This window comes from Lutjanus erythropterus, chromosome 9, assembly GCF_056507025.1.
Source record: "Lutjanus erythropterus isolate fLutEry1 chromosome 9, fLutEry1.hap2, whole genome shotgun sequence".
Lineage (NCBI taxonomy): Eukaryota > Metazoa > Chordata > Actinopteri > Lutjaniformes > Lutjanidae > Lutjanus > Lutjanus erythropterus.
Window position 1 is genome coordinate 38805332 of NC_139325.1, and position 27620 is coordinate 38832951.

The following is a 27620-nucleotide window of genomic DNA, read 5'->3' on the forward strand; positions in this document are numbered from 1 at the left end:
TGTTGTTTAGCAATGAGGAGGAGGAAACACTACGACCATAATTTGACCATAATGTGACTCACGCCACCAATAAAAACATGATGACTTTTCAAAACTGCAGTGCATAAGATGTGTTTAAACAAATTACAAATGTTAAGATTAAGTTTTAGCGCCTTTTCTTTATTTACATAAATACAGGTGAAAAAAAGGAGCAGCACCCCCTAGTGGCTGAAACCTAACTAAAGAGTCCTAAAGTAAAATAGATGACAATAAAAGTATTTTTGTCAATCAGTCATAAATCTCATGTGTGAATTGAATATGTTGCAGTTGTATATTTTTGATTTGATCAAACGTTACTCACTGAGACCTTCATCAAGATCAGCAGCTGTCGGGAATCATTCAACAGTAAATAAACTGAACATGATGAGCAAAGCATCAATAAGTAAGTATAATCTGCCCCTACTTTAGGATTATCTGCAAGATATATTGTCGTCTGTCACTCTCACGTCCCACATGAAAACACGTTTTCAGGTGTAAATACAGAAAGCCGAATTACATGAACAACACACCGGCGAAATTACATTTCCTCGTGTTGTGATCAGGCTTATTGACAAGAGTCAAATAATGACTTCCGCTGAGGCTTTTTTCCCATAAGCACTCATTCATCATCGGCCGCCATGTGAGTGGAAACATGCAAACAGGCTTGAGAAAAGCCCGACCTCTCTGGAACTGTGGGCCATCGACTGGCGTTTTGTTGGAATCCAATAATTATGCCGCGGCTAATCGCTGTCCATTATCCAGCCCGGGTTCAATCTGCAACAAACACCTCCATCGCTCAGTCACCTCCTCTGCCCGCGAAACACAGCCAGGGAACACACACGCACACACACACACACACACACACACACACACACACACACACACAAACACAGACATGATTATCTAATAGACTGCAGGGAGGATAATTGCATAAACTAATCGATACCACCTCATTAGCAGAACTGTTTCGGCTAAAAGGTCAATCTCACCACCCATCACAGTCCTTTCACTGTATATATTAAGAGGAAAACATCATTTCGCTTGAATGCTCAAACAGGTTTTTCCAAGAACACCTCAGCGGTAATGCATTTACAGGAGGACAACGTAGCAAAACGAGGGACATTCCAGTAAAGTTTTGCTCACTGATGTCCTTGAACGGCAGTAAAGCCGCTCTGATGGCTCTGTTTTTGTTGCTGCTGCAAGCCTCTTACATTTGTGACCGACCTGCACAAAAACTGCAGGAACCTGAAGAGACTCCAGCTGGAAACACAAAATGAAGATGATTGAAAATATGAGTTTCTCTAGCAGCGTTTCAATAAAAGTCTCAGCTGGTTTATTTCCCTGTTCTGAGTTTCTTACAGTTGATGGTCAGTTCATTCAGATATTACAAATATAGCCATATAGGTTTTCTTCAGACTGCCAGCCCAAATCAGTTTTTTTTTCTTTTTTTAGATCCAGATTGGTTTTAAAAAGTCTGGCCAAATTGTGATTATTGCAAATCGGATCCAAGACACATTAAGTGGTTTGAAATGTTATTCTAATCAGATTTTTCTTCAGATGTTTCCCGGTTTGGTAGATTGAGAAGTGTGTTTTGTGTCACACAACGACACCGTGTAAATCCAGAGTGACGGAGGTGCATCAGAGCGGCAGAGCAGAATCCATGCTGCTACCTGCAGATTGATATGGAGGACACAGAGAACAGTCTGACAGATGCTGAAATAAACTGACAGAGGAGGCGCTCTGCACAGACTTCACAGCATGATTGTTTGGAGGGCGAGATGATGGATCTCCATTTCTCATGCTTCTGCAATGGAAAGTCACATCATCAGCATACATAGTTATTGACGCCTGTGTTGTCACGCAGCAGATGCGCCATGCAGATAGTCTGATGATGTCTAGACGCAAGTAGACTAGAGATCTGATTACTTGCAAATAACAGTACAGACAACTTAACCACCTTAAATGAATGTGTTTGGACTCTGGATTACTTGAATAGTCTCTAGCTCAGGTTTGTCAGCATTATATTTTTTCCCTCATCAAGTCTGCTTTTATTTCTCCTGCTTTCAAATCTGGCTGTTATGTGTCAGATCTTGCCCTGCTCTCTTGCACCCCACCAAACGGTGCACAATGGAGATATCACTTTCTCTGACAGCTGTACCTGCGGCTGGAGCACGTTAACACACCTTCTCCACGACTTGATCCTCAGTCGGCTCGTCTCGTCTCACCCGTCTGCTCCTCCTTGATCCCACTGATGCGTGTTTTTTCTTTTGACTGTTCTGTTCCAGTTCATCCTCCTTGTACCTGCTCTCCAGAATATTTCTTTTGAGTTTGTAATGATCTAATATCCAGTATTGCTTGCACAGCTGCTTTGATATTGATCAACATGATTTTGGTTAAATCAGCCAGAATTGAGACCAATTTCAGCTTTGAGTGCTGTCATTATATCTGTATGCAGATATTAGTCCTGGCTCTCACCTCTCTTCCTCACTTGTCTCCTATCTGTAAGAAAGTATGACTCCAGGTCTCTGGGCCATGGGCCGCTTCCAATTTGGTGGTCTTTGGACTCTAAATAGGTCACCATCGGTCACATTAAATCAGAATGCTATGAAAACAAAATGGGCATACCACAAGGATCAGTGCTTGGACCTTTATTGTTTAGCCCATAGATCAATGACATCTCCAAATGTTGCACAGGAGTTGGTTTGCAGCTGTACACTGAAGATACTGTTCATTTTTGGGGCAGGAAAAACACCTGCTATTGCTGCTGCCAAGCTAACAGACATCTTGGCCAAGATGGTAAACCGGCTTGACACTTCCTGCCTAACACTGAATGTAAATAAAACTGTCGCTATGTGTTTTTAAATCAGAAAGCTCCCAATCACAGGCACTTTTAAAATGAGGATAAAAGATGCTGAACGAGAGACAGAACGGGATTTCAAGTATCTTGGAATTGTTTTGGACTCTCAATTAAGGATTCACAAATGCTTAAAAAAGTTAGGTAGAAATGTGAGGGCCAATCTTCAAATGTTCTGGTGAATCAGACACTGCTTAACATTTAATACAACCTCTTGTATTACCTCTTAACACTTCAAACTTGGTCAGAACTGTAATCATGTAATCACTGTCAATGTTTTTCTTCCCCGCCCTCTGCCAGGACGCCGTCCTCGGTCAGTATCCCCCTTTCCCAGGATTCTTTTGTGCTCAAGGTGCCATCATCCTTGAATTGTCTTACTTTAGCATGTAGTTTTTTAGTTTTTGTATACTGATGTGGATGCTGTTCCTCAACCTACTTCTCCATTCAGGATACACTCAAATTTAAACTAAAAACTGAGTGTTTCCAATTCACTATTCAATAATGGTGATTTTTTCAGGTTTTTCAAAAGATTTTGCTGCACTCAACCCACAAGTGCAGATCAGCTGTGGCCATCTTGTTCTTAACTTTCACAGTGTGTTTCCATCAGCAGACAAAAAAACCCTGCAGAAACGTCTCTAAACACAACCCTGAACCTCCTGGCTGTTTATTCACTGTAGGGGTGCGTTCACACCATGATTGTTTATTATCTCTTATGTAATAGCCTGCAGGGAGTCTATTAGTCAATGCAACTCAGCAGGTTAATTCAGATGTACTCCAGAGCTTGGTTTTATTCAGAACACTATTCACTCTGTGGTGGCGTCAAATAACAGCGGAAACAGCTGAAATATGGATCTTCCATTTAGCCACGTTTGACTCAATCCGACCCTCTCAAAAGTCCAGACAAACCTTTTAACTTGACTCTCTGTTATCCAGATAAATTCCTACTTCCTTTCATGTTCCTGGAGTGTAAAACCTCAAAGCACACAGCCAGTATCAGTTTTAAAACTACATGTATTTCCTGCACAAACATTATGGAAGTTCCCTCTGTGCATGGACATGTTGAAGAAATTCTGATTTGTTCATTAATATGAACAATTTATGCAGCAAGGTGCTTCAGACAGGATCGACGGGGGGAACACTGGGAGAGTTTTCTGTCTTTTCACATAATGTTCATATGGTCTTATTATATATCATCTACTGTACTGCTCTGGAGGAACATTATGTGCAAGGTAATTACCGGATTACGTGTCTGTGTTAAGACACCTCACTACAGGTTGTACAGAAGTTTGACAAAACACACCTGTCCTTAAATAGTGAAAAGCAATCAAGAGCGTGTACTTCCTCCATTAATGCTGCTCAAATCTCAAAATGTAATGTTTCATATTATGTAACACTATTTCCTTCTAACTCCCTGATTATTTCCTTGTAAGTTTCCTGAAAAATAAATTATAGGAAAAACCAGAGGTGGGTGTAAATCACACGTCCGAGCCTCAAGTCTTAACCTTCAAGTCTGAAGCAAGTTCCAGGTCACAGTGGTGAGAATCAAGTGAGTCGAGTCATTTCTCAGGTCAAGCAAGTCGTAAGTCAAGTAATTTAAAATTCTGATGAACCCTCACAGTTTCCACATTAATATCAGTTAAAAGACAGCAGTCAGTAAAAGTAAAGTTTTATTTTCAACATTAACTAAAACTGTTGCATAATGATATTTGACATTCGTGGCATTAATGAGCCTCCAACATGAACAAAAATACAGGGAGGGGATTTTAAGATTTGCACATTACAGATTGAGGTGCTTGTACTTTACTCAAGTATTTCCATTTTAAGTAATTTTATACTTCTACTGCACTACATTTCAGAGGCAAATGTTGTACTTTTTACCCCACTACATTTGTCTGAGTTTTAGCAAGTAGTTATTTTTCAGACTACAATTTTGGGCAAGGTTTGAGGCAAGGTTTTTGCAAAGTTCATCGCTGGATGCCACTAAATCCTTCACACTGGTCCTTTTAAAACAGAAACAATGTGTGAATACATCTAATAAGACAAAACTCACCTTCTTTGTGGCTTGCCCAAGTATGACTGGAGTGTGCCGCCTTCTTCACCTCATGCTGCTGCCCCCTGGATAGACAAGTGAGGCTAAACACTTCTCGGACCTGTCTGTAGTAAAAAACACCCGCATACTGATCTTTTAATGCAACTCATAGACAAATAGTGTTTTGATTCCTGGGATGTTGGAGTATTCCTTTAAGATGTCTTTCCTGGGTCTGCATTAAAAAATAAGTACTTTGCCGACAGCAGAACTTTTCACCAGTCAATTGTACTTGAAAATCCCTGACAGAGTGCCTCGAAGACATAACGTCCTTGGTGGAGGACGATGCAATTCAATGTAACACTAACTACATTCTCAGAATTGACCAGAGATGAATCAACACTTGACAGTCTCGACAAATCTGTACATAACAATTTTCAGAAAGGTAGTAGGGGCTAGAGTCCTGCAGCGGGTCAGGTACCCATGAGTACCACAACAATGTTGTGCAAAGGCAAAAAATATATTTATATAAATTCATGGGTAATAATGTAATATAATATTGTGTTGTGTTTCCTTGCAAGGTGAGAACACAAGTGAGTGACGGGTGCAGGTTGGGTCGTCGGGCTTATATTCATGGTTCTTCACAGACTGAGAGATAATTGCGGGTAACGGGTCAGTTCTGGTTCTCAGCTTGTGGGTTTGCAAAACTGGACCTGTGCATGACTCTGGTAGGGGCTGTTGTGTTAAGTTGCAGCACATTGGACAGTTGTGTTTGTGTTCATCCCTCGTGCATCACCCTCAGTGATCTGATGGATTATTTTAACACATTCACCAGTGAGACACGTGCATCATATTTTCATTTTATTCCTAGTATAAGAGACATACAATGGTATTCTGTGAGACCAAATTCATAGTAATTCAAGAGGCGTAGCCTGGAAATCAAACAGAAACAAAAAAAAAAACAAAATATAATACTGAATCAATGAGACCCCGCCCAGATAGAATGTATTTACACCAAATCAAATACTGATAGAACTTTTAGAGGCGAGACCTCGCCGTCTCCAATACAATCTGTCACCGGCAGATAGAAAAAATAAAAACACACTTCCACTCATCAAACACTGTAGCTGCCACAATTCCTCTTATGAAACATTACGGTCACGACCTTAAATCAAGTCAGATGTTTTCTATTTGTTGCTCAAAAGCTATTTAATGCTCTGCTGCCTGTTAATATCCAAATCAACTTTTTTTTTTCCTTTCAACAAACGTTGTGGTCGGACGCATTTTCCTTTATTTACTGGAGTTAGAGTATGAATAGTAAACTTTATATTGGGTCAAATGAGCTCTGGGAAATTTCAATCAATAAACACCACTTTCACATACAGTAAATAGCGTAGTGCTGTTTTCACAGAATTGATCACGGTTCCAGTCAACCGTGATCAGAGTGACTCTGCTGAAAAAGTGCAACAGCGGAGCGTCTTGAAGCCGTGATATTTCTGAGGCAGGGCCGACTGGCATCGCCATCCCTGAGGGAGCACCCTCAGCAGATATTCGACAGCGTGGCCTCCTGGGAAACCACGATTCCACGATTGTATCGATCCAGGAGACAATTTCAGCTTGTCGGATCAGAGTTCATTGCACTCCTCCACATATTTCCTAAACAGAAACCTTTGTTGTCTCTCCACTCCTGTTTATTTGCTTCCTATTTTGTTGAAGTCAACACCTGGTGACGCAGATAAGTCAAAATCTACAGCAGTAACCATTGTAGAAGTCCAAGTTTCATGCCGTCATCCTGCATCTGTTCTCTGTTTGGTGCATAATAACAAAACAATATAGCGCAAGATATTTTTCTGAATTACTTCCTCTGAGTAAGAACTAAAAATATATTTTTCAACATTAAACTTTGAACAGAAGGCCACATTCCTGCTCCATCCATTCTAAAATTGACCTCTACAATGGCTCCAGGTCTGTAGGTGATAACTTAAGAGGAACTGTGAACTGCTCCTTTAGAAACCCGAAGAGAAGCTAATGCTACTGCTCAAAGAAAGAAAAAAAAACAAAGTTAACAATGGCACCAATAGGGAAAGTGACACCCAGTGGAAAGTGACATTATATGGAGGCAGTCGAACCTGAATGTCTGCAGTCTCAGGCTGTGTGTACTTGCTTTGCAAAACACTCCCCCCCAAAAAATCTGCAGGCTCACACTTCTGGGATAAAAAAGAAAAAAAGAAAAAACAAAGAGAAATGAAGGGTTTCATTCCAAAATATTTTATCCACCTTGAAAATATATCTATACATATATATGGTTTTTAATATCTCTCAAAATAAGAGATGGTAATTTGTAAATATTATTTTAACTTTGTAAAAAAAAGGCTCAATATACTCAAGATATGATATAACATATAATTTGTTAGTGAGTGTTACGATCATACTCGCAGTTTATCAGAATGGGTGACAAATTTTTAACCGACATTCTGGAATGAAACTCTTCAAATATACAATAGGATACTGTCTGACACATACTGACGACCATAGAAAATGAAACACCAACAATATACTGTAGCATAGTAGCCATCTGAGCCCCTTGCATTAACCCCTACCCCCATGTCACACACTATTATTAAATAAGGCACACATTTACACATACAGTTAAAATTTGGCTAGTAATTATTCCTTTATTTACAACCAATAGCCACAAAGTTAATAATTATAATAACTGCAGTCCGTTCTATGTTTTATGTTCATTCTCGTAATGCCAGGTGGCGTGGCATTTTTTGACCTGTCCTCTTTGGGTCCAGTACACAGTTCTGTTTTTATTTCCATTTAAGAGGACCCACTAGGTTTGTGGAGCACCAATCTTAGAGAAACATTCTCGAGGAACTTAAATGGACCCGATCGCGCCACTTCTGACCTGACATCTGCTGGGACGGGAAAAAGAAAAGAGAAAGAAGACAAGTATAGCTGCTTTGTTGAAGTATTTCCTTTCTCTTGTCGACACAAACAAATTTGGGTCAGTGCTATCAGCCAACTGACAATGGGTTGTATTGATGAAGTGCATGATTTGGTTCCCCTAAGATATTTCTTAAGGGGTGGAGGGGGGATCGTTTGGTATGCCCAAAGATGAAAGAGTATAGTAAGGCAAAGACATAACTACTTTCAGGGGAATTTGCTGACTTTTCACCACAGGTTACATATACTGCATATGTATATGTATACATATACGGTGTGGATATAAACACACATATATATACACACACATGCATAATATAAACACATTCGAGGGTGGGGTGGGTGGGGACTGGTTACCAACACTACATCAGAAAAGGTTAAGCAAAAGCATGAATCTAAGCATCGCAGGAGCCTCTCTGGCTTTTTAAGTCTTCAAGATGACTGATGTGTAAAGTTTTTTTTTTCCAACATCAACGCGTCCAAAAACTAAGTTGCATTGTAAATCCACACTGAGGACATTGGCAGCCTAATATAAGGAGGTGGCGTCACGTCACCCGAGTCAGCAGTCCTATAATAAGCAAGTAGCTGAGCAATACCAATATGGTACAAAGATATTCGTTGGACAAAAAGAAGAGGGAAAAAACAAGTTTGGTTGAGGCTTTCGTCCACAGTGACACTGGCTGCCACGCGATCGGTTGTGTTTTCTTGTGAAGGTCTGCAACCTCGAACCCACTGCATTTCTTCAAAGGGAAGTTCCTTTAAGAAGACACAATGAGGGAGACTCCCTCTCGAGTCCAGGAGTGTACCTCCTCAGTAGTTGAACTTTCCCTGTTGGTTGACTGGGGACGTGGCAGGTATGAACAGGGGCTTCGGAGGGACGTCGGGTTTGAGCGAGGAGGCCCGGCGGACAATAGCACCCCTGTGCGGGACCTCCTGCTGCTCTCCGTTGTAGCTGTGCTGGCGTGTCAGGTACCCATTGGGGATGAGAGGGTAGTGAACCTCGCAGGCGCTGCCCGTCGAGTTCATCCGTGCCAGGAGGGGAGGCGGCTGGTGGGGCCCACCGTTTCGTTGGCTGAAGCTGTGCTGGCGGGGGATCATTCCTCCTCCACCCACCCCTCCTACTCCGCCTCCGTTGGGCATCTTGGTGGCTGCAGCAATCAGCGAGTGCCTCTGGGAGGAGTGCCTCCTCTCCAGCGTGGACTGGTGGTGTGGGGGAATGTCTGGAGGAACATCCATGCGTCGGGTGAGGCTGTCTCGGGGTAAAGTGGATGAGCTGTAGTAGGGGGCCGATTCGGTCTCAGGAATCTGAGGTTGGATGCGGTTGGCGAATGCCAGCTGACCTCCACCACCGCTGGCCATCAGACCCGATGGGCTCATTAACTGGGAGTTCTTGCTGCTGCTCGCCTCATGGATGTGCTTCAGGAGCTCATCCAGCGAGGTGACCTCCATCACCTTCTGAGAGTAACCAGGGTAAGGCTGCTGAGATAACACACGTTCAACATTATGGATTTTGCGTTCTTCTGGATGCAGGTGACCTCCGACTAGTGACTGTCCATTGGACAGGCCATGGGAGTACGGGAAGACCTGCTGGTGTAGCAGTGCTGAGCTGGGCCTGGAGCCAATGTTGTGAGACTTGGGTTCCTTGGCATTGTTGCAATTCTGGTTCTTCTCCCACTGGTTCTTGAAGGCTTTCATGCTCTTGATGGGCAGTTCTGGGGTCGAGTCTGGTGTAGGCAGACCAGACAGCTCTGATGAATGGTGGAGGTGGTGGTGGTGGTGCGGGTGTACCAGGTCTCCCATTGTCATTCCATGGTGGTTCCTCCTTGCTGGGTGATGCTCCTTGCTGTTGGCAAAGAAAGAGTTGTAGATCTTTGGCGATGACACCTCCAGCTTGTCATCCTTACTCTGGCTGTCAAGGAGGCCGTTGAGCTTGGCCAGACTGCGGAGGGACAGGGCGTGCGGGATCGGAGCCTCTGGATCTTTCGACAACTTCTTGGTCTTGTGGCCCGTGTGGTTACAGTAGCAGGAGACCAGGAACCCGGAGAGGAAGGCGCCAAGGACGAAGGCCACCAAGACACAAGCAATCAGGAGAGTATAATGGACACTGTGATTGGTCTTCTCCAGCTCTGGTGGTCGCCTCACACCTTCAAAACAGAAAAAGATTGAGAAAACGGGACTTCAGTTAAGACCTTTTCTGACTGAGCCAGAAGAAAAAAACATTTTCAAGAGCTAATATAGGTCAAGTAGCAGCTGGGACAGACAGGTTGTGTTTACAGGGGCTTCACTATGTGGGAAACAGCATGGGAGAGGTGTTTGAACTAAGCTCTTGGCTTCCTTTCCTTCCACTGTTAATAGATCAATACAGCCTTTCTTTCTAGGTCCTGTGCTTTCCACTCAGACCGGCAGAGGCCAAGAGTTCCCGAGTCAGTGAGAAATCAACTCCGAAATGAGTTAGAGCTTTAAATATTGATGGGAGCACGGCAGCAGGAACCTGATGTCATTTTCACAGACTCTGCTTTCCAATGCGAGGATCAGGAGCGAGAGCACCTGGTATGATGAACGAGCCAAAAATAACAGGTCTATCCAATAGCTCACCGAGTGTGGCGCCTTTGCCAACACAAACTCAAATGAGGTTGTCAGATTCTTTCAAAATGAAGCAGAGGGGACAGTCAGTGCGACAACGCACCAAAAACACAAGGTTACTTATCTGAGGTAAATCTACCATGTAAATGTCCTTGGGTGATGTGACCCTAGTACTGTGTTTGCCTAATGGTGTGAAAGGCATCGACTATAAGAGGAGTGAAACCTGCCACCTCTCATAATCAGAGCTCATTTGCAAGAGGCTGCTGCCATCTGTGGTGTCAGACCCTTCTCTCCGCCCTTAATGACAGTTTCTGTGAAACTGATTAGTCTGCGGAGGGGGACAGCTGAGCTGCGCCGGGGAGGGAAAAAATGCAGGTGTTCCAAACAAGCTAAACTCAACAGCTAATGAAAGCTTCGCTCAAGAATGAAAATGGAAAGTGATGATGTCTAAATCAGGCTTGATGATAGTTTATGAGATGTTCAGAGTGGTGATGAGGATGATTGGTGGAGGAGGATGAGGGAGATCAGTTGAATAATTAGGTCTGCATTAGAGCGAATTTTAATCTTTTCTCTGAATTAAGTGACCCAGACTTGACAAAATGAAAGTTCTTTACTATGGAGAAATCTTAAGAGGAAATTCACAGAAATTCATCACTGAATGATGTGAACAGTATGGATAAGATCTATCAGGTTTTAGTGTAGAGCTGCAATAATTAGTCCATTTATCAGTCAGTCAATCGAAAAAGACAATTATTTGCCAGCTATTTTAATACTTGATTAATTGTGCAAAAGCGTTAAACATTTGCTGCTTCTAGCTTAATTTTTGTTGCTTTTCTTTTTCATTTAAGATTATAAATAAGGAGTCTTTTGGTTTTGGACTGTTGGTTGGACAAAATAACCAATTAGGAGACAGACTGGGAAATTGTGATGAGCATTTTTCATATTTCTTTGACATTTAATAGACTAAACTTTTAATTGATTTATCAAGGAAATAAGATAATGAAAATAATTGTTAGTTGCAGCCTAGTGTGTCATGTTATATTGCAGTCGTAACACAATTCTCATCTTGCGAACTTTGCAAAAACTCAATTTAAATATTGATTGTCGATTAGGGATTAGCCAAGCCGATACTCACGGGCCAAAATCACCGGATCGGATATTGGGGGGGGATTATAATCCTGCACGATCCAGTAGCCTAAACTGTCACATAAATTGGTTGTTTTAATTTTAATTTTAAATGTTTGAATTGTGCTGATCAATCAAAAATGCTGCTAAAAATTCTGCGTGAAAAAAATTAAATAAAATGAAGCAGCAGTGTTGCAGTTCTGAGTCATGTTGTGGGCTCTTCCTTTGGAGGTGTAGAATATTTGTTTCACAGTTTAAGCATGATTAGTTTTAGATGGCTAAGCTTGTGTATCCATCCAACAGGAATAATACATTAAAGGTATTATTAAAAGCTTAGTTGTTTGAGAGACAGACAGAAACAGTATCCGGTTGGTATCTGTATATACTAATACTCAAGCCTGCAGTATTGATATCGGAATCTGACATGAAAAGTAGCATTAAGCCATCCCGAGGCATTTTAACTGGGAAGATCTGTTAATTTATTTCACTACTGTCCACAAATGCCTCATATAACCAGAGAGATTTAAGGGAGAGCTACTGAGAAAGATCTCTACTGGTTGAAAAATCTCTTTCATTTCATTTCAGTGTTTGTTCAGTGTCATCATGTTGCCTAATCCTGCGAGGTGCATCGTGACTTTTCATCTCATGTAGAGGCACGGGGACCAGATGAAAATGAGTGCATGTCAGTAGATATGAAAATAATAATTTAGAACAACATCAGACTGTAACTGATGATTTAATTAACATTATGCTGATCACTTACAGATTTTGAGGATGATATGAGTCCAAGATGCATGAATCATTACATGCAGGTGACGTCATTAAACGGTAGAATTTTACAAACACGTTTTAGATATTTTTATCACCAGTTTGTCCCACAGTGGGGCCTGCACTCGCTGGTTTAAAACTGGTCGAATGGCATTAACAATTTGTTATTTATGATAGCTTTATCAGTGCAATACAAAAATGAAAACATCAATAATACTCTGACATATTTTGCAACAAGACATTTGTAATCTGACTGCAAGAATTAGAGCCTACATAAGAGTATTTTAAGGATGCATATTTACATTTTTCAGGATGTCTGTTCACCCTTTGTGGAGGTGTTTTGTGATGAACACAATCAAATCCTCCAAAAACTGAGGAAATTCTACAGCCCTCTTGAGGCAAACATCTCGATAAGATTTCATTTTAGTGGAATGAAGGGTGTGAATAAAACCTCCTGAGACAGTGAGGACAGGATGAACATTATTGAAGGTAATGAGTGTGTGTTACAAGGACCATAAAAGGTCTTCCTCGATGTGTGTACGTGATTAGAAGCAAATATTGGTGAAAAATCCGACCAGAGACCCGGTACATTTTTTGTCAAATCTAATCACAAAATCCACAAGAGACAAAAGCAAAAATGAGTGCAGTCTAAACTCATTTTCTTGAGCCTCAAAAGGAGCCTGACACCATGCAAACTACACAATGCATGATATGGAAGGACAAGTCATTTGCCTCCTGTCATCATTACGGCTCTAATTTGACAGAATCTTGTTACAAACTGGGAACAGATACGGCAAAATTAGAATCTAACAAGGTTTATCTCTCGTTGTGACGGATCTGTTCACAGTTTCTGGTGAACAGTTTATTATTTAGGTCATGAAGTTACTGTGAAACACGGTCAGTTCTTTCTCCTCTTCATTATCTGGCTGTAGACTTTTGAGCAGGTGTGCTCGTAGAGGCTTATTATCTCATCGCCATGTATCACTCCAGTCATTTTTGTAGGGTGCTTTGCTTCCGTTTTCCCCACAGAGAGAGACACTGTGGTGCTCTATAATCTTTCTACAAATAACGCTTTGAATAGAGCTTCCAATTAAAAATGCTCAATTTTTAGCCATTTATTCTTATGATTGCCTCGACTTATGACCACATTAAAAAGTCATAAATCATAATTGCATCCCAGTGGGAGACGCAATCAAAAGTGATGCCGCAGTGAGCCTGTTAATACCTCTTCTTTTAATCTTGGACATTTTTTTTTTATCTCATTACACAGGCTGGCAATCAGCTCCGCAGCATCGTTGTAGGTCCAAGTTTGCGATTCTAACAGATCAGTGTCCCGCCGGTGAAAGGCTGCTCTCATCTCAGTGTGCTTTCTGCCTCCTGTCACCCCTGTGGCTTCCCGGTACCTGTGAGTCATCCGCTCCCTCTGGACTGCGACACCCCCCTCCATGGCGGTGGCTACAGGCCTATTGAGGGGTCCCTCCTGGTTGAGGGGGTATGAGTCAAGTGCCACGACAGGGGGTGAAACGGGCAGCTGAGGTAAACAAACCCGGAGTCCACGAACGACCTGTCACAACATGTTTCATGAGCCGGCCGGATGACTCAATCACTGGGTATGTGGGACATATGGTGCCACTGGTCACAGTGAAATTAATACCCTGTGAATCATACCAACAGCCTGGCAAGCTGCTAGGTGGCGCACAGGAGGTGCTGAATAAATGTACACATCGACTTGGCTTCCTTTGCACTTCTTCACGAGCGTCTGGAAACTGAACGCTGAGGTTTGAAACTACAATATTTTTAATTTGGAAAAAAAGTCAGTTAATGGCTGGAAATCGTCACCTCGAGTCGAGGCGATAATTAATGCTGCTTTACGCTCGCTTCACAACTTCCCTCCAATGTTTACATAGCTTCAGAGTCAGTGTTCCTCTCTTACATCGTCACATTATATTTCTGTGTCAACTCAACATGGTCTCCGCTCAGAGAAGGCTTAATATAGAGATACCCAAGTCTGCCAAAAGGTAAAAAGACAGATGGGCTGCGGGAGAGGAGGCAAGGGAGGCAAAGGGAGAGAGGGATGGTGACAGCCAGGGGAAAAACAAGAAGAAGAGGAAGATGAAGGGGTGAAATTCAACCTTGGTGACAAACTGGTGATGAAGAGTGGAGTGAATGTGAGAGGACTCAAAGATCCAAGAGACAGGGGAGCAAGAGCAAAGGGAAAGAGTGGAGATGAAAGCAAGAGAGCTGGAAAAAAGAAAAAAAAGGAGATGGAGAGTGAGTGAATGTATGTGCACGGAGCAGATTTGAAGGAGGAGGAGGAGGAGGAGGCTGGGGAGGGAGGCAGAGTGAGAGACAGACAGACGTGATGGGGTGAGTGACAGACCGTCACTCTGCTGGGTTTTGAAGTCTGGTGCTCTGCGGCAGCTGTGATATGGTTGGAGAACAACCCTTGCGCTCCTCCACAGCGCCGTAGGAAGAGAAGCGCCGTGTGATTGCATCCATATTGTTAAAAATAGATGGCGCGGTAGGTTATGTAAACAGGCAAGTTTTACACAGCGTTGTCTGTGCCACGTCGTACTAATTGGAAACGGTTTTTGCATGAGGGAAATAAAGTGTTTTTTTTGTTCCTGCAGGTGTCAAAGTCTGAAAACAAATTACAATGGAAGTGACAACTTCTCTTAAGAATTTGAGTGATTAAGTGAAAGGCTGATGTCTTCATGAGCTCCCAGACATCTTAAAATTGACTTCATTAACAATACAGCACCCATAAGCTTTTCCAAGACACCAATTACTGATAATCTGAACACTTTGAAGTTTCATACTTGCTCAATTGTGAAAGAATCCTTTTTGCATCTCTTGCAGGACATTAAAGCATCAGAACTCTACAAAAATGGAATTTAAAATATTGCCAGAAGGGAGCGGCTACTTTTATTTTTAACACTTTCAAGGTCAGATATGAAATTATTTATACAGAGAGGAACAACTTTTTTTCTTTTACACATAACTTTTCCATTGCATCAGGCTTTTCTCAAGGGTGCGTTTAAATACTTTGTAACCTGGAGAACAACTTGTGTTCTATTTTTGCGCATCAAGTGAAGACATTCCAAAATAGCCCTAATTAGTTTCTGCTTCTGCAAGCTTACAAGTGCATGTAATTGTTCCCTTAATGGCTACTCCATCCCAATGAGAAGCCAAAGAGACAAAATGGCCCCAGGCTTCATAGGCGAGTATTATCCCACTAATGCTGGAGATTTATTTCCTCCACACTAAAAATAACAATTTAACTCCTGAAAGACACCCCGAGGTTGAAGATTGGAACAAATGAATTATTTTCCTTTTTCCAAATCTGGGTGAAAAGCAGAGCGGCTCTGCCCTGTTGCTGTGAGCTTTTGTAATTTGACAGTTTTAATACCTGACGTCTGTGCACTGACAGACATGGTTAGCAAACAGAGCATGATTGTGTGTGTCACTGTGTGCCTGCACGCACACACACACATACCCACTGGGTATATGTGCTGTATGTGTGCAGGGTTCTGGCTGTTGACTGAGTGAATTCAATCATGTACACTTGTTATTAGGAATTTGCATAATATTCCACCTCAGTGCTCAGCCAATTGGATGCGGTTTAATATATGCACACGAGCTAAGGTGATATGGTGTAATGTAACAGATCCATTCCAATTGAAAACTAGTGGTAATGAGCACTGCATTTCATTCCAGGTGTGCTGATGCATAGAGAGCATAGATTTCATTACAGTTTTGATTGAATACAGGTAAATTAGGCGTGCTGTGGCATCTGGCAATCACAACCACACTGTCTGTATGAAGTCCTTCAGTATTTACACCTGCGCTTCAAAGGGAAAGTCAAGTTTTTAAGTAGAAGTATACATTTTGTTTCAAACACTCAAACAACAGATAGTGCTTGGTTAAAGGGGTGGTTCATTCAAATTATAAAAAAATATTTTCTCATTTCTCACATCTGTGCCACAACACCAGGACATGTAGAGGAAATCTGTTTGTACTGATCAAATCATAAAAAAAAAATACATTTGGAAAACCCAAAAGAATCCCAATGAAAATATTAATTAAAAGACAAACTGCAAGTGAATTTTCAAATGTAACTTTTCACTGCTTTGACCAGAACAAACAGAGTGGAAGCAAATTTTTAATAATAGAATAAGAAATGTAATTAACTATCAGCATGGCAAAATGCCACTAAGGGTGAATAAGAAAATATGCTGTTTTCTAATTTGGGTGAACCGACCCTTTAAAGAGGCTTCTAATTAACTTATCGCAAGCTATTAAACCAGGCAGAGCACATGCACTGAGTGATGTTCTTTTTTTAAATTCTCTTTTTTCTTTTATACATGCAGTTGCACCAGAAACTTAAAAAAGAAGAGCTGCTTGTTTGCCATTCAGTGGCTGGTAAAGCAAAATGGTTCCAATGCGAACTTCCAACCGGTGTGGTGGTTTTACGTTCACGGAGGAAAGGCGGCACTGGAAGGATCTTGGCTTTACCGACCGACTTAAAGAGACAGTCCACACCAAAGTCAGTCCTCGCAGATATGGTGAAAAAAATTCATCTCTGTGCAGTTCTGTCTTAATCACTGGAAATACATGAAGCACATGCACCAAACAAAAAGGTCAGGAGACTGATTCTTAAAGGGACAGTTCGGGCTTTTTGACGTGGGGTTGTATGAGGAACTTACTGATAGTCAGCGTATTACCTACAGATAGATTGTGGTCGGTATCCTCCCAGTTTGAACAAACAGACTGGAGTGCCAGTGTAGGAAGCTACGCAATGCACTGCTGTGGACAGACTCAGCAGCAAAACATATTTTAGCCACCTAAAAAAAAAAACATTATCTTGCCATTACATGGCTTCCTGTCCAAAGCAACCAGACTCCATTGGCAAAAAAAATAATTTTATCTCACAGACATGGAAGATGCTGATCTACTGCTGCCTCAGTTACTTAGTTTGTATTACTGTGTGACTTTGGTGAATCTGAACTAACCCTTTAAATAACCAAATTCACACAGTAAGACAAACAAACTAACCGAGGCAGCAACAGAGCAGTGACTCCTGTGACATAAAGTTACAGTTTTTGACAAAGTAGTTTGGTGGATTTAAAAAGAGCAATATTTGGTTTGTATGACGGTGGTTTCCCATCAGAAAAGGCTCTCTGATGAAAAGGTTAAATGAAAATATTCTCACTATAGTGTACACTTTTTTTAAAGTGTCTAAAATCAATTTTGCTGCTGACCCTGTCCTCAGCAGTACATTGCTTAGCTTCTTACACAAGTGCTCCTCCTGCTTGTCCAAATTCAGGCTTGTCAGCCGCCATCTGCTGTAAGTAATCCACTGACTAAGAATAAGATCCTCATACAACCCCATTTTAAAAAAATTGTAACTATCCCTTTAATAATGAAGGCGCTTTAATGGACATTAATCTTAAGTACCTCGCTGGTCACAAGTGTACCATTTATTTTCCAAATAATCTTTATTTTACAGCTGTCTTCCTGTTAAAACCCACATCTGTCATCGTCTCATGTAGCGCTGTCTTTGGAGTGAACTGCTGCTTTAAGAGATGGAGAAACTGCTCGCAGGCCGCTCAAACACCTGCGCACAGTTTCAGCCATCAGCTGTAAAAAACCGGAGAGGCAGATCATAAAAGAGACGGTGAAAAGGGTCAGTGAGAGAGAATTCAACAAAGGAGGCAGGTACAGCTAAAGGGTTAGTCCAACTAAAAAGGAAAAGAACGAGAAAAACAGGCAGGTAAAAAAATGGGAGAAATACTCCCCAGAGGTCAATGAGACAGATTAAAGGGTAAGGGGTTAGGGCTAGGAGCCGGGGACAACTGCGTGGGTGGATTCGATCACTGCGGGCCCCCGTGGATCGCTGCGACGCCCAGAGCTGACGGCTCTTCATCCTGACACTGAGCTGAGCTTTAATAGCCGACATGGAAACAAGGGCCATTAAAAGAGGCGGTTATGGAAAGTGAAGTATTCGGTGTGTGTAAATGCCTTTAAGGTTAGTTTTTACAGCACACAGCAAAGTGTGTTGTTGTAGTAAAACATGATGTCACTTATAATCGCCGTAAAGTGCTGGTGAGCGTAGCGGAGGGAAAAATGGCCTAGTTTTGTGTGACCTTTAATGAGCGCCATTACACCATGACTATGACTCAGGGAGTTCAAACTGGCAGCAACGTTTCAAAAACCGAAGCAAGTGTGTGTGTGTGTGTGTGTGTGTGTGTGTGTGTGTGTGTGTGTGTGTGTGTGTGCGCCTGACTTGTGATAAATCATGTAAGAGTAGCCAGCAGGGTCAACATTAATGAACGGGCTGAAAGAAACCCGACAGACGGCAGTTCTGTTTAACCGTCATGATGAACCTGCGCTGGATATGCAGCCTCCATCTGACCCTTAAAGATCTAAAACTGTTTTAAATATTTTAATGTCCAACTTCACATGCTGTCTACTGTTTGAAAAAGAGTGACGCCTGATTTCAAAATGATTGCTGAAATGAAAAGTGAAACTTTGGGAAAAAAAAGGTAGATATTTATTTTTTAACTAGTGAAACTGTGTGCTTCTAAGAATTAAACCCTTAAATCCTTAAATCTTTGCTTTTTGCTTGAAGATTATGCCTGAGAGGAGATATTTATAATATTAAACCCTATATGTTTGCTTGTTTTTACTTTTAAGTGTTAAAAAATACATTTAAATATTGATAATAAGAAATGCTGATGCTGATGTGGACTGAAGCTTCTCTGAGGACCAGACACTGTGACGGTGGTTAGAGGGGACAGACTCTGAGCCTGATCAGTGACTGGATGATACAGGCGGTGTCTGTTGCCATGGTCTTCAGAAGTATAAATAACTCTTTAGAAAAACTGGCTGGCATCGATGGCCCCCCCAGGACGAAGGCCCTTCCTCATGGAAAGGTTCAGCCTGAGTTCACTCCTTGCTCTCCTCCTGTAGCGTTTTAATGAGTCTAAAAAAAAAAAACCGCCCGCTTCACTTTATTCCTTGATTCTCCTAACGAGCCATCGCGCTGTGCTTGTCAGCTAAATTAGCTGCTAGCCTGGGCTTTTTAGTGCAACCCACGCTAGTTCACCTAAGTGTGCAGAGGAGCCATGGAAAAAGGTCAAATCACAATAGAGGGCAGGAGAGGGCGAGACAACGCACCACAGGTCCAGAGACATGTGCAATGCAGTTTTGCTAACGCACACTTTTCTGTGTGTTCATACAAAATGGAGAGGTGGGCGTTTTCCGGGCAGAAACGGCTCTAGTCCAACCTGACTGCTGGCATTTTTCTAAATAGCAGCAGGTCAACAGGTTCCTGCCCCTGCCTTTTAGTCTTCCCTGGTGTTTACATAATGTAATGCAGCTACCCACATCTGAGCGAATATTTCACTTCACGGTTTTTATCTGCCATCTGAGCATCAGAAAAAAACAAATGTGGTTAGGATTAGCAGGGCCGTACACGTGAAGCGAGTGACTGCCTGTGTACCTTCTACTTATTGAGTTTATATCTCGCTGACATTTCCTGATGAAGTGGATTTACAGGCGGTTTTACTTCTGCTCGTATGATATACGGGAGACGTTTCCTGACAGGGGAACTTTTGGAACTTGGGGGAACTTTTCCAAGCTGTCATGTCTGTCTCACCTGTCACACATAATAAAGGGGAATATTTCTTCCACAGTCTCGAAATGATTATGAAAATAAACAGTCACTGGCGTACCAACTTTCCTTGTTTTAAAAAAGATCATTTTAGTATAGTGACACTCCTGGAGGAAATAACTACTTATATTAAAAAATGTTAGGTCTCTGTTTCTGCGTGACAAGCAGATATTTGTAAGAACGCAGGGGTTTAACTGCTGAGCTAATGTGAGGATCAAACCTGTGTGCTGTCTTTCAGATGTGTCACTGTGCATTTTGTATGTATGTGTGTCATTTTGTGAAGAGGCTGTAATGAGCCTTTTGGATTTCTACACATAACACCAGGCGGTCTTAAGAGAAATTAACATACAATCTACATTATATATCTATATTACTAGCTAACTATAACTGTCACTGGTTCTAGGGAAAGCTGGTGTTAATCGGCCTTTTTTCAATGATGACATTTTGACATGTCACAGAAGAAGCAGCTCAGCTCCAAATGATAAAATCAATTTTTAACAGGGGGGATGGACCCGGTTCATTTCGTTCACCTGCGACAAGCGAACCAACTCATTAATGACTCTCGTGGCTCTGTATTTTTTAGATCAATATCACCCACCAGCTCAGAGCCCCACCTCTCTGCAGTTATATACTGTAGTTTAGAACAGTGATTCCCAAAGTGTGGGCTGTGACCCACTGGTGGGCCGTAAGATTACTACAGGTGGGCTGTGAGAAATAATTTAAATTCTGCCAATTTTGTAAATTACCCTAAAATGTCTTTAAAAAGCCATCAGAACTAATACAGCAAAGTCATACATGTTATTATTCATTTATCTGACCAGGTAAATTTACCAGTCTAAAGTTTACCAGGTGTTACACAGTATTATCATCAAAATGCATCTTTTATCTCGTCATTGGTGTCGTGTGTTGATCAGAGCTTTGACTGAAAGTTTTTGTGGGCCACAGACGATGTCAAGATTTCAAAATAGGCTGTGGCATTGTTTAGTTTGGGAATGGCTGGTTTAGAGAATAATACCTATATAGTTAAAGAATATTATAGAGCCAAGACTAAACTAACAAAAGGGCAGGACTGAGAGAAAAAAATCACTGTCTGCTTCTTCTGCTACTTAAGCAGCACAGACAGCTACAGACACGGACAGGTCGGCTACTAATATTTCAGAGCCATGGTCAGGGCCATGGATTCTAACTTGCACAAACCCCTGTCAGATAAAGGAAAAATGAGTCAGGCAGACTAAACTAACATATTCATTACATTCAATAACCCCTCTGTTGCAATGGCAGGTTAACAAGAGGGATGGAGTGTGCTTCTTCTACTGCAAGTCAAAATATCTGCTGTGAAAAACCCTTAGTGCAAAGAGATTGCATGTCTGCTGGTTAGGTAGCCTGATGGCTAGTAGAGTGGCTAACTGTTGCTGAAACTTTAAAAGACTGGTGGAACTTTTTTTTTTTTTTTAAAACCTCTGGGGGTAATTTGAGACAAGTCTGAGTCAGGTCTAAAGTCTTTCAGACTAACACCTCGTCTACGGCGGGTGTGCGGTGAAAGCAGTGGGTCAGCAGCAGCTGCGGTCCTCCATTAGTGCTCAGCCACAGTTATGCACTCAAAAGTGTTTTTACAGCACTCACAGGCAAGTGCACAATTAACAATACAAAAGGTAAGCACACTGGGGGAAAAAATTCTCAAAGACGAGTTTCAAGTCGAGTCTTTAGTCTTTTTTTGACAGGTTCCAGTCAAGTCAAAGGTGTTCATCTGCGCAAACTGCAAGTCAAGATGACGGCATTTGATCAAAGTCTTCTCAAAGCAGTAGGTCGGTCTGGTTTGATAACCTAGCCTGATGGGTGAGTCTAATATTTTTCAGCTCCAGTTTCATGCAGTTCTTCTTTATCTGTGATGTGAAAATATCAGAATACAGTCAAAAAAGCAGCGCAGTGTCTCTCTCGTTGGGCAGGATGGCGAAGGCATGTTAGAGTAGGGCGGGGCATGCCTCCGCCATACTGGAAAAAAAAAAGAGTCAGCTAATCTTTGCATCTATCATCCTTCTCTGCTTCCTTCACAGTTTATTTTGAGACTCTGTATTGATATCAGTGCAAAAACAGTCATTACAGATGAGTCTTCGTCCTCCAGCACGTACTGCAGGTGTCACTTCCTCACCTCAACAATATGGAGCATTTCCAACATGTGGGAACACGTCTGCTGCCGACATTCTCCTAATGCATGCTGCATGTGTGAAAGGACATATTTGGACGATGCTCGGACTGATTCTTAGGACACAGTTTGGATTGATGAGACAATTTTCTCAGTCACAATGAGCAAATTGGATATCCATTTAACCGTGGTGTTTTGCAACTTGTGTTCAGGTATCTTTGTCTCTTTCTCTGCTGATTGGCTGTCCTATATTTGGCCACTATCTGTGTACTGTCGTCCTCTTGCCCACCTTGTGTCCGCCGGGAGATTTGTGACACAGCTGTGTAGCTTCTACAGAAGGTACAGACAGAAAGGCAGATATGTGGTGAGAAATGGACAGGAAGTGAGAGAGATTGGAGGTCCTCTTGGAACTGTGATGCTGTTACTTCCACACCAGCTCCTCTCGTGCCTTATCAACCAGCCTGCCCGCCTCTTCTGATTGAACCGGCAGTGTCACAGTCTCTGGCTGCAATAGATTGTGTTGCTGTTTCTATTACATCCTACACCCCCTCCCCTCCCGTACCGTCCCCCTGTTGTCCAACTGCCTGGCTCAGGCCCCTGCTGGTTATTTATTTGTTATGGGCTTTTCTCATTTGAGCCTGAGTAGCTCATCACTGCAGCCAGAGAGTCTCTGTGTGTGTGAATGGAAGCTTCTTTCACTTCCTGAGGATTTATGGACTTCTGACATGGTGCCTGTGCAAGAAAGCTGCAAGTGGAGGACAAAAACTGCTTCATGCCGACTCGTCCGTCCTGAATCGCATCCAAACGAATTGTATCTCCTTCCCTAAACTTGCAGGAATATGCATGAGTCGAATCAAGTCGAGAAGGGAAACATGCTCCAAACTTTCTCTCTTCTGCTCTGCAGTTTTTTTTTTTTTATTATCTGAGGGTCACAGAATCTTCCTGCCATGGTTACGCAGCTCTTTGACTGGAATTTCCTACTTTTTGAAAGCTTGTAAGGTTAATCAGTATGAGTGCCAACTGTCAAATTAAAAATGTAAGAAATAATGAGACTCAAGCCTATAAAGATCAAGATGTAATTAAATATTCAAGAACTGGTTGGAGTTTTATAGGTCATGTCATTTATTGAGGTAGCTGAATGGTGTGGTTTAATTGTTGCAGACTCTGCGCCGTTACTGCAAGATTACAGGTTTGATGCCTTTAATAATGTGTGAATAGAGAACAGAAGCTGCAATTCCGGGAGTGGGGAAACCTTAAATTCACTTTGACATTCACATTCACTGTAATCACACAAATTACAAACATCCAGCTCAACAATACAAGTTTCAGAGCTGAAATTATGACTCAATTAACTATTAAAGTAATTTTTTCAAGCCAAAAATGCCAAAAAGTTTGTGCTTTCGGCTTCCGAAATATGAAGACGGAACTTTTCTTTGTTGTGCATTACAGTGAACGGAATATTTTTGGGTTTCAGGCTGTTGGTTTGATGTTTAACAGACCTAACAGTTAATCTCTGAACAAGAATACCTATCGTAATTACAGCTGGGACTGAACCAGCCCCGTATGAAGTAAGATTGAAATTTCTCTAAACAGTACCTGCATTCGATCTTTTTTGCACCAAGATCTAGAGAGAAATGACTATTTGTATGTTTTTGCTCACAGCCAATCACTGCAAGTCTTAATGAATTATGTAATTTGTCCGCTATCGCAGCAGCTGTAACAGAAAAAATGGGATCAAATGAAGCACTCTGTTGGTGTTACTGTAAGGGTCCTGGTGTTTTTTTAAAGCAATACACATCCCTACTTTTATTATTTAATACTGTGTGTGAGCTGTTAAAAAAAAAGAAAAAAGACCAGTGTGCAGTCGATAGTCTGTCGGTCTCATTATTTGTGATGTGAGCCAAATAAATAAGCAAAATGTGAGTATTTTGTTTTGACTTGAAGACTGAAGACACTGTACAAATTAGATTTGCACAGAACCAAAATCACAATTTAGACAAAAGTCTGTGTACAAAACTGTTTAAAAAGACGCACTTCTTAGTCCTCACTCAATAATGGTTGGCTACTCAGCAGGCCGCACCTCTGTCACCTCTCACACTCTGTGATAAAGATTCATTATTATTCTTTTGGTAAGGATGAGTTTGAAAATATATCAGAAAAGAGACATTTACCAAAGATTATTTGAAGTCAAATAATCATAACTGATGATAATTTTCTGAACTGTATAATCAAATCCATATTTGTGCAAAGATTATTGCCCAACCTGTGACGCATGCTTTTCATGCAGCTCACAAAAAGAACATCCTCCAACTTCTCTCCTCCAACAGGTGATTTAGAGTCCCTCTATTTAAATGCAACACGCTGAAGGACTCTTCTAAAGATCAAGGTCATAGTGAGATCTAATCTAAATCTATATTTGTCTCGACTGTTTGTTGTGTTTGTACTGTTCATTTAATCTGCTTCAGGCACACAAAATGATGATGAAGGTCTCATCATATGATGTTTTATTGTACAAGAAAGCTTTGGAATGAATGATTATTCTTTGTGTGTGTGTGTGTGTGTGTGTGTGTGTGTGTGTGTGTGTGTGTGTGTATGTGTGTGTGTGTGTGTGTGCTGTGTTTCTTTAGATACAAGCAGGCGGGAAAAAGGTTGGGAAACACTGATGAAGTCCAATTAATAGCAGCAATGTGCCTCAATTTTGTTAAGGGTAATCAGCTCCCATTTTTGTGGCTAATTGTTGTTTTTTTAAAAAAAAAAATCAAATTTTAATATAAGCTACTACCAAAGATATTTGTTTATCTTACAATATTGACAGACTCTCGGGAAAAACTGTCAGAAAAACGGATCAAAGAACCTTTGAAGAGGATTTAGTGGAACAAAAGTTATGCTGGAAGTTGGTGTCAGGACTTTGGCTCTGCACTCTCAAAAGTCAGCGCCGTGTTAGCTGCACAGGGAAATGACTTTCGCGCCGTTCTCTCAAACGGGAACAGAAATTATAAATGTAAATGAATGGTCACAGAGAGATAGATGCTTACCTGGCTTGTGCTTTGATTTTATTCAGTGTGTTGGAAAACATTGAGGGAATATTTGTGTGTGTTGACGAGCTAAATAAAAGATGAGGGAAGGCCGTGAGGGAGCGGTGTTGTTTAGACTCAGGTTCCCTTCTTGATTTGAGGAGTTAATTAGAGCCAATGCAGTATTTATTTCATGTCATTAAATCTTTCACATGTGAGCACATCAAGATGTATGGCTGAATTTAACGGGACAAGAACATCCGCCTCTAATATCCCTCCGAACCATATTTATCTTGTTAGTGAAAATGTATGCTGTACTTTTCAGCGATATCGAACACTTATCATTTAGCAGCCTTCAATTTAACTACGCATGGCTTTAAGTCAGCGGAACCATTAAGTGGAGCTGCCCGGGAAATTATGCATCGCGTCATGTAACACCGCGACTAATGAAGTGTATGGATCAAAGAAATTGATTAGTAATGCTTCCTGCCTTTCACTAAGAGATTGGCTTGACTGGTGAGTTAAGTGTTAGTGAGCTAATGAAAGTGATATTTCACCCTGAGAGAACATTTACACATATATGAGCGTGCATACCCTCACATGACTTCTTTAATTTTCAGCCTCCAACAAGAGTCACTTTCTGCTGTTACTGGTCAGGACTCATTTTCTCAGCGATTATTCAATGCCAGTCATTATCAGAAAATGCAAAGAGGATGTTTTTTTTTTTTTTTTTTTGCAAACCACAGATGGAGGACCTTCATCTCAACCTTCATTTTTACATTTGAAATGAGTGCCATCGCTATGGAGACACAGGTCTGATTCAGTTCAGGTATGCATGCTGGGAATGAGACTGTTCTACCAGAGTGAAACAGTAGTTTTTGTTATTTTTTTTTTTTGTTAGTGGTCAGTCTGGTTAGAAGTGTACGATGAGGCGTTCAGGGGCCCAGCAGTGTAATCCCCCTGCAGATTCACTGAGGACAGACATCCCTCCCCCTTACCCTCCATCTCCACACTGATTGGCTCCGAGTCAGGTGACCCTTGTTCCCCCACGGGGGGAGGGCCATCAGGACCTGTACCTCTTTCAGGGTCACCTGCCTCCTTTGGGAATGCCGCCCCATGATAGGTTGTGCTGGCGCTTGTGGGTGTGGTCTTCCCTGTGGTTGTGACGAAGGTGAGGGGGTAGGAGGAGGAGGAGGAGGAGGAGGGAGGGGCAACAGAGTGAGTGATTAGTGAAAATGTGAATCAGCCCGGACAATCAACTTCAGAGAAATGAGGGTGAGTCCTGAGTGGAGAGACAACCGTCACCCGTTAGCATAAACACCCAGTGCCGACAGTGAGCAACGTGATGAGCACACAGAGCAGAATTTAATTCACCCATCAGTTCACTTCACTCCCCCACAGATACACCATGATGTCAGTGTGCTTTACACGCTGCTTAATACCCACATTCAGTCTCTCCAGGTGAGTTTGGCATTCCAACATTTGCAGAGACATATCCACGTTTCTTCAGAATATTTCTTGATGTGCTGCTCACACTCAAAAACAACTCATATACTTTAAAAAAAAGTCTTATAGCAAAGTTTGTGACTCTTTAAATGTCATAACAGTGCTATCTGGCAGTTTGTCAGAAGAGACTCTAAACTAATAAAGAACAGTAAGGGCTTGTGTCCATATAGTTTGGCAAAAAAAAAGTGCTGGTAGCACACTGAGGAGGGCTGGGATGAAGCAGTGAGAGGAAAAAAAAAAACGCTGCACATGGGTTTTGTTTCTATGACAACATTATCTTGACAATAACAGTTCGCTATTATCTTAAGCCCGTTGTGGTTGTGCAAAATAACAACTGTGGACAAAGCAGATGGAAATATCACCTTTCTACTCTACTTTTAATCGAATTGTGGTCAATTCAGGTAAAACATTACCTTCACTTCACCTCTTTGCTCTACTGTCTGCCCTTTACAAGGTGAAAAATGAACTTTTTTGTCCACCAGCCAAATGGGTAGTGAATGTTCAAACTTTACAAGCCACTCAATAGATCACCATTCATGGCTAAATAATAAGGCTCGCCAGCTTTGGACGGACAAACAAGACATTGAAAGGCATGACTTTGCATCACTGCAGCCTCAGATTAAAGAGGACAGTTAACTTTAATCATTGTTGGTATTTGATAACTGCTAATGAATAAAAACATTTTTCACAGGGGCTAGTAAAAATTTATTTGGACAAGTTGATATCTGACCTACTTATCCGACTGGACAAGAGAAAAGTAACATTAACGTTGAACCCTGCCATTGTTTTTTAGCTGCTGAAGCACATCTACCAGCCACTTGCATATTTTACCAGCACTTGGCTGGGGGCTCTTGCTAATTTTGTGCCGTGCGTGTGCGTGTGCGTGTGCGTGTGCGTGTGCGTGTGTGTGTGTGTGTGTGGGGGAGCTAAGCTAAAAAACCCTCAACATTTTCATTTGT

At 41.7% G+C, this 27620-nt stretch overlaps 1 protein-coding gene across 3 annotated transcripts in view; it reads right to left on the reverse strand.

Moving 5' to 3' along the window:
* Nucleotides 1–7547: 7547 nt before the first annotated feature.
* sema6cb (semaphorin 6Cb) overlaps nucleotides 7548–27620 on the reverse strand; it is a 124272-nt gene continuing 104199 nt past the window's right edge. The window contains exons 18-19 of one of the 3 annotated variants that reach the window (XM_084727565.1): nucleotides 26232–26309; nucleotides 7548–9991 (exon numbers count right to left, since the gene is read on the reverse strand). In XM_084727565.1, the coding sequence (XP_084583691.1) occupies nucleotides 8658–9991; nucleotides 26232–26309 (1412 nt within the window). In that variant the 3' untranslated portion in view covers nucleotides 7548–8657. Of the gene's footprint in view, nucleotides 9992–26153; nucleotides 26310–27620 lie in introns of all 3 variants that reach the window. The other 2 variants (XM_084727564.1, XM_084727566.1) reach the window with 2 other exon arrangements.